The sequence below is a fragment of the Prunus persica genome, chromosome G5, assembly GCF_000346465.2.
Source record: "Prunus persica cultivar Lovell chromosome G5, Prunus_persica_NCBIv2, whole genome shotgun sequence".
NCBI classification, from domain to species: Eukaryota; Viridiplantae; Streptophyta; class Magnoliopsida; order Rosales; family Rosaceae; genus Prunus; species Prunus persica.
Genome location: NC_034013.1, coordinates 10983373 through 10991516, shown reverse-complemented (window position 1 = coordinate 10991516; position 8144 = coordinate 10983373). Strand labels below are relative to the sequence as shown.

At 38.3% G+C, this 8144-nt stretch overlaps 2 protein-coding genes across 2 annotated transcripts in view; both read left to right on the top strand.

Annotated features, from left to right (window-relative positions):
• On the top strand, nucleotides 2316-5587 carry LOC18777266. The gene is made up of 2 exons (XM_007209067.2): nucleotides 2316-2832; nucleotides 3849-5587. The coding sequence occupies exons 1-2, from the start codon at nucleotides 2719-2721 to the stop codon at nucleotides 5100-5102; spliced, it is 1368 nt and encodes a 455-aa protein (XP_007209129.1). The 5' UTR covers nucleotides 2316-2718; the 3' UTR covers nucleotides 5103-5587.
• LOC18777267 (BTB/POZ domain-containing protein At5g41330) overlaps nucleotides 6489-8144 on the top strand; it is a 3554-nt gene continuing 1898 nt past the window's right edge. Inside the window, exon 1 of the mRNA XM_007210385.2 lies at nucleotides 6489-8136. Coding sequence (XP_007210447.2) covers nucleotides 6849-8136 — 1288 coding nt within the window. The 5' untranslated portion in view covers nucleotides 6489-6848. The remainder of the gene's footprint in view (nucleotides 8137-8144) is intronic.

Genomic DNA, 8144 nt, shown 5'->3' with positions numbered 1-8144 from the left:
ATATTATTTATTTTTATATCTTACATTTACTATTATATTTTATAGAAAGTAGGTGAGAGATTGTAGATGATATTTTATTATAAAAGTTAAGTAGGGCCCAATATACCTCTTCAATTTGAAGTAGCCAATATTGCTTTGTTAGAGAGAGTAGGTATATTTTGCCTACCCATTTGCCTCTTCCCTTGAGTATGAAAATGCTGATGTGGTAAAGCAAATAAAATTTACCTACTTTGTCGCCTATTCCATTGGAGATGCTCTAAAAACATACTAATGAGTAATGACATAACTCGAAAGCATATTAGATAACCCATTATTCCCACTTTTAGATAAAACTAGAATCATTTTTTCTTACCCTCCAAAACATGTGGTGGTAAATAATATGCCTACTAGTGGGTGCTTGTGTCCAAGCCTTCAAGGTATTGATAATGATTATGCTTTTGACACAATCACACATGGGATTGAACAAAAAAGCTTGAATGATAGAAACCTAGAATTCATTTATTTTAAAGAAATTCAGGAGAGTAATTCACTAATAAAGTGACGATTTTAACGTAAACTGTAAACTTAGACTTCTTAAATATAAATCGCACATAATAAATTTCTGAAATTACAAATAGTAACGGTCATGATACAAATTTATAAACTTTGACGTCCTAGATTTGAGCCCTCACACTTATGTTAACCATCTGAAATACATATAATTTGAGAGTAATTATATGTATCCCTGTATAATAATGATAAGTGATCAGATACATATAATTTGAGAGTGATTGTATGTATCCGTGTATAATAATGAAAAGGTTGAAAAGTAAGAAGGGAGATGTTATAAGATTTTGTAATTGGCATTATTTTCATGAAAGCATGGGCAGACCTATGTGGAGGGCAGGTCGGGCAACTACCCGTCCCATTTTGTGAATTCTCTCTCTCTCTCTCTCTCTCTCTCTCTCTCTCTCTAAATTGGATTTTTATTATTTTTATTATTAATTTTTAGGATATGAAAATGAGTTGTATAATATGAGTTTTGGTTATTTGTTGATAATATATTAATATTTGTGGGTAAGCAAGCTTATGCTATTATTTTTGTGTTGCATTATATTTACTATTTGTTTTAGTTTTGTTTTTTATAAGCTTTTATTTATGTATAAAGATGCATTTGAGAGTAATGCTCATTACGTATATTAATTAGGTGTATTTTTTTTTATATTTATTAATAAAATTCATTCATATCGTTGAATTTTAAATATAAATTTTACCTAATCCACTTTCAAATCTTGAATCCGCCCTTGCATAAGAGTTACATGGCCTTTAACCCTTTGGTTATGTGAGGAAAGGGGGTGGCTTTTATGGCTCTTTGGGGGCATCAAATTCACAAAAGATTCTTTCGTAGGAAGTAAAGGCATTAAAAAAAGGGTAGGGGAGGGTAAGTGAGAGATGCACCAACCGTGCAAGTTAGTTTAAAGTGGCGGGTAAAGGGGGAGAATTTTGGGACGTAGGCCCCACTCTCATTAGGCAGTGGGAGGCTGTTGGTGTTGCGCACGAAAGCCATCATCATCATCAAGAACAACTGGATGGCCACACGTGCACACTTCACACCTTGACAAAATACCTCTAAAACCTTTTCAGTCCTTGAACAAAACAAATAACTAATTAATCTCCAACTAACACCATCACTAATTGTCCTTGTAGTACAGCAATTGACAAAACTGCCCTCATCCCCCACCAGTAATTACTGTTGCATATGGATATATGATGTGCATCACATCTATGCTGAAATACCCTTTTGGTTTTGTTCAGATTGTTCAAGTTCTCCTCTTTATGCTGGTGCTAGAAATTTGGGCAAATCTAGTGTGCTTAGATGTCGGTCAAGCCTTAAAAGAAGGGTTAATTTGCGCTTTAAACAAAGAATATTTGATGTTTTTATTCTTAGTAAATTTATATTTGAATTACGTGCTACCCCTACGTATTTATGCAATTATTCGCGACATTCGTCATTTAGTAAATTTCGTTTGAGGAGATCTCTTTCAATCATGTGTATAAAGAGGTGAATTTCATAATCGAGTTTTTAGCCTCTCTTAGTCGCTCCGTACAATCTTTTAGGGTTGGGACCAGCCTTTTTGCCTTTATATCTGATCACTAGTAGTAGTTGTAGCTGGGATTTTGTGTTGTATTCCATTTTCTTAGCAAAAAAAAAAAAAAAAAATCATATGAGCAGGGGTATTACAGTAAATTTAAGATTCCCTTAGTTCTAATATAATCGAATATATAAACCTTAAGCTAAAGTTGGGGTGTTCGAAAATCACATACAAAACAAAGTCATTGCCGTGTTTGACCTCAAAACCAGTCACGCCAAATATTAAATATAATATTCGCTAAAATATCAAAATTATATATTTAATTTTCTTTTGCACAAAACACACGCACACACAGACACAGACACAGACACAGACGCAGTAAGAGAAATTAAATCTCAAAGACTCAAAATACGGATTTTTGATTCATATTTTTCATTTTCGATTTCATCTTCGAGAAATCCCAAGTAGTCAGAATTTTCTTCTTTGTCTCAGCAAGAAGAAAGATTTCTGCTTTCGTTTCCTGTTCGAGCTTTTGGGTTGTTTTGTTTGTTTGGCTCAATTTTCACGAGAAAATTCGACCTTTTTCTCGGCCGGATTCGGAAGTCCAATGAAAACCGGCGATTTCCGGTGAAAGAGAGAAACGGAGATGAGACGTGTGAATGGAGAGTCGAGAACTGGGAACAACGCTTTGGAGACTATAAACGCAGCTGCTTCTGCGATCGCAGCCGCCGAGAACCGTGTGCCTCAAGCCACCGTTCAGGTAAATTTTTCGAAAAATGTGATCTTTTTCGTTGTGGTCGATTCTGTTATGTTCATTTGACCTTGTTTGGATGATGGTTCGAGTATTGAATCTTAGTCTTGTTAAATTTTGATTCTTTTTTTGTTGTTCTGTTTTTGTGAGAGATTTAAGATCCAGCTGTGTTCTGTAAATCTGTGTTTTTCTTGATTTGATTGGATTTTTATGAACTGGGTACTGTTTAATTCCTTTGGAGCTACGTTTTAGGCAAATTTGGTTTGGAAATTAATTGAGCTGCTTCTGAAAGTGAAAATTTTCATAGAATTCTGGTGGGTTGTTGTCTCTTAGAGTTGACTTGCTTTATGCAAAAGTATGTAGCTTTGATGAGTAAGTTAATTTTGAGGATCACTGAGCCGTTTGATCATAGAAGTGACAAGAAATTTTCCTTGGGAATATTGGAGTGATTTTCCATTGGTTCTCACTCACGGCCAAATGAAGAAAGAAACAAACAAACAAGAAAGGGAAAAAAAGAAAAATGTTTCCTTCTGAATTTCAATTTGTCATTGTAGTGGAGGCAGAGCTAGGTAGAGAGAACAGAGTTAGGTAGAGAGAACAGAGTTTTTAGTTAACATTGGGAGTCTCGGGTTTAATTGATAATTATCGAGCTTCTGCAATGGAAATGAGTCAGGATTGACAGGCGGGGCAGGGAGAGAAAGGGATATTGCTGTTGATGAAAAAGTAAACAAAAAGGAAAAAAATGATAGATAAATGAGTAAAAGGTCAAACAGATGTGCATCTTATCTTATTCATAAAAGCAGAGGAAAAAGGAACCACAAATGCTTATTAAATCTCACTTAAAGTTGAGAATAGAAATTGTTCTTCGGTGACCCAACAGGCTTTTGGATTTGGCATCTTGAAATGATCTTCCGTAATTGACTCAAATTGTTTGTAATTACTGTCAGAGTAGTGTCAAAAGAGAACTGATGCTGTTTTTATTGTATTAAAGGTTTGCTTTAATCATGAGCTTTGGTTAAATGCAGAAAAGAAGATGGGGGAGCTGGTGGAGCATGTATTGGTGTTTTGGATTTCAAAGACACAAAAAGAGAATTGGACATGCTGTCCTTGTCCCAGAAACAACAGACCGTGGAGGTGATGCTCCTAGAGCTGAAAATCCAATCCAAACACCTTCCATTGTACTTCCCTTTGTTGCACCTCCGTCCTCTCCTGCATCATTTCTTCAATCAGAACCTCCTTCTGCCACACAATCACCAGCTGGTTTTTTCTCTCTCACTGCCAGCATGTACTCCCCTAGTGGCCCTACCTCAATTTTCGCTATTGGTCCTTATGCTCATGAAACCCAGTTGGTCTCACCTCCTGTTTTCTCAACCTTCACTACTGAGCCATCAACTGCTCCCTTTACTCCTCCTCCTGAGTCTGTTCATTTGACTACACCGTCATCACCTGAGGTTCCATTTGCTCAGCTGCTTGATCCTCACTTCCGGAATGGTGAAGGTGGTCAGAGATTCCCATTGTCTCACTATGAATTTCAATCTTACCAACTTTACCCTGGAAGCCCAGTGGGTCAGCTTATATCACCAAGTTCAGGCATCTCAGGTTCTGGTACTTCTTCTCCTTTCCCTGACCTTGAGTTTGCTGCTCGTGGTCATCATTTTCTGGAGTTCCGAACAGGTGATCCTCCCAAGCTCTTGAACCTCGACATTCTCTCCACCCGTGATTGGGGTTCAAGACTAGGATCTGGTTCTGTAACCCCCGATGGTGCAAAGTCCACATCTTCTGATGGTTTTCTTCTAAAGCCTCAAACCCCTGAGGTTGTATTAAATCCACGATCAAACAATAGAGGTCGAAATAATGATATTTCCATCAACCACAGAGTTTCATTTGAGTTAAGTTCTGAAGAAGTTATCAGATGCGTGGAAAAGAAGCCAGTCGCATTAGCTGAAGCTGTATCAACATCTCTAGAAGATACAGAGAAGGCCCAAAGCAAAGAAGATCCTAGTAAAGTAGTAAGCAGTTCTATTTGCCCTGTTGGTGAGACATCCAATGATGCAGCAGAAAAAGCCGTGGCGGATGGGGAGGAGGCACAGCTGCATCCAAAGCAGCGATCCATCACGCTTGGTTCTGTCAAGGAATTTAATTTTGACAATCCAGATGGAGGAGATTCTGGTAACTCTATTGGCTCTGACTGGTGGGCAAATGAGAAGGTTGATGCCAAGGAGAATGGCCCAACAAAGAATTGGTCGTTCTTCCCTATGATGCAGCCGGGTGTTAGTTAGCTAGTATGCATCTCACTTGATGCCTCCCTATCCCGTGGAGCATTTGAATTCGAATTTTGCGGTACAACATGGATTTTAGTTTTCCAAACTGGATTGACATCAAGGACCATACTAATGCTACACTGGCCTCAAATTACAGACAAAATTTTGGGTTTTAGATTGGAAAGTCTTTTACAGGATGACTGAGCCGGGTCTAAGGCTGTTTTTGTACATGGTGACCTGGAATTCAAGCTCAGAAACTGTGCAGAGACAAAGTATGGATATGGATAGTATAAAATCACAGAGATTAGTGTCAACTTTTGGAAGGTTAATGTGTTTGATGTATTATATTAAATTACAATAGATGTAGGTAGATAAGAAGGATTACATTAATAAATAATAGTGGACTGCTAATTGATAATGTTGTTGCGTTTATCTTTGACCCCTCTTTGCTTCATGACTTTTCTTATGGAATATACAGGGTATGTTGTTGTTTACCGGTTCAACTGCTAATCTTCTTCATGACACTCATGTCTGTTTGCACGCTGAAACTCATTTTATGTTGTATTATAAAATTCAGCAAACCATGACATTTTGTAGTCACTTTATGCCTGTAATTTGAGGTCAGCAAGTGGTTTTAAGTGATTCGCTTGTCCCATAATCGCTTAAAATTACTTGAAGTGATTATATTCTAGTCCTCCTAAAATCATTCGCATACAAGCTCTAAACCACGAATTTGCATAAACCTTAATAATTTAGAGACTACATTTTTCTTTGAATTATAATTTATACCATCAACTTTTTATTTTGGGAAGTAATATATGGACCTGAAAAGTGATTTCCCACTTTCATGGACTAGTGCATAGAGGAGTTTTGAAGTTATTTTGAAGTTGATCTGATTTCAATTTTTTAATTCTGTATTTCTAAGTTCTCGATCCATAACTTTCTCTGTTCATTATAAAAGGAGAAGCGTTTAATTGATATAATAACCATTCTAGAAGGCATATTCGATAAGCAGATGCTTTTCCTCTCTCCAGGGGAAAAAGCTGGTACTTTACAACTCATAACAGATGGAAAGAGTCCATTACTTTCATGTTAGGAGAATAAGAAAGCTGATTAGAGCAAATTGGTCAATACTGATTCTTGCTAGTTTGAGTTTCAATTCAACTTTGAACCAACAACACTTGCCATTATTTTTATTTTTTTCAAATTTATTTCCAACCAAATCAAACCAAACCAGGGTTTTACTAGATGGTCCAAGTTGGACGGCTCCAACAGCTATTTTCTTTTATTCCAAACAACAAGTCAAATTACCAAATTGCCCAAGTAAACAACGTGTGCCGCCAAGATTCTCTTGCCCCTCTTCATTGACCTCTAGACTTGCAAATCTTCGATGCCTCCAATAGGAAACTTCTTTCACATGTGAACACAGCCGAAACATATGGTGAAATTAGAAATATAAAATTTGGACTTTTGGAAAGAGAAAAAAAAAAAAAAAAATTTAGATTTTTGTTATTTTACCACCTCCTTTAGTTGACCACAAATGAGAAAACGTCTGCGGTATTACCTTCTAGAAGTAATCAGCTTCATAGCGACCTTTTCTCTTTGGCCCAAAACTCCCAAACCCTTTATATACAACACATTTTCCTCCACCACCACTGAAACCTCCATTGCCACCGCTCTTTTCCCATTTTCCAATCCTACCTTTTTCTCCTCTAACTAATTTTCATTTCTGGGTGGTTGAGGAACATAGGCAATTCGGGAAATATGCTCAAATTCATGCCACCTTCAGCAGAATCGGCGCTTCCCAGAAATGGGTTTAAGAAAATCAAGTCAGAGTCCAACATAGTGACCATAGACGTGGGAGGCCAGCTCTTCCAGACCACCAAGCAAACTCTAAACCTAGCCGGCCCGGACTCGCTCTTTTCCCGAATTTCCGAGTCAGCCTCAGCTCAACTCGCTCCGCCGTTCATTGATCGAGACCCGGAGCTCTTCTCGATTCTCCTGTCGCTTCTCAGAACAGGTAATTTGCCCTCAAAGGCCAAAGCTTTAGACCTGCAAGACCTAATTTTCGAATCCCAATTTTATGGCATCGAAACGTTTTTGATGAATTCGCTATCGAATCCATCTCATTTTGATGCTTTTAACCTCGAGAAGTCGTTGATTTTGCCCTTGAATGGCCGAGACTCGCCTTCTGCAATTGCCACGACGCCGTTTGGCTCGGTCCATGTAGCTCACGGCAGCAAAATCACGTCTTTTGATTGGTCGCTCAGGAAAAAGTCGACGATTTTGACCCAATTCACCGCTGTCGATTCGATGCTAGCGATATCGCCGAGGTTGGCCGCGGTGGGGGCAACTGACTTCTCGGGGCTCCAAATTCTTGACCTTGAAAACGGGTTTGTGAAGGAGACTCTCAATTGGGAGAATGTGACTAAGACTGGCTCAACAGTGCAAGGAATTGGGTCCTCACCTGAGTTTCTCTTCGCTAGTTTCGAATCATCTCGGAGGAACTCAAATTCCATTATGGTTTATGATTTAAATAGCTTGAGCCCTGTTAATGAGATTGGTCATTATGAAATTTATGGTGCCGATATTAATTCAGCAATACCGGCCACGAAATTGAATTGGGTTTCGGGTTATGGTCTGTTAATGGCGTCTGGGTCTCACAGTGGACCTTCAGGAGTATTGGGTAACATTAAATTTTGGGATACAAGGTCTGGGAATGTAGTTGGGGAAATCAAGGAGAATGTTGATTGCTTTTCGGATGTAACAGTTTCTGATAACTTATCAGCAATATTCAAAGTTGGTGTGAATTCAGGCGGGATGTTCTTTGCGGATTTGAGAAATATAAGTGCAGAGAATCCATGGGTTCCTCTTGGTGAAAGGAAGAAAGTGGTTAATGGGAAGAAGGAAGGTTCTGGGTGCAAGATTGAAAGCCATGGAAGCCAAGTGTTTTCTAGTAAGGGAGGCAACATAGAGCTATGGTCAGAGGTAGTGGTGGGCTCTAAGAAGAGCAGTAAAAATGGGAGGGAGGATGACAGGCAATATCATGCGGGTAAGGCA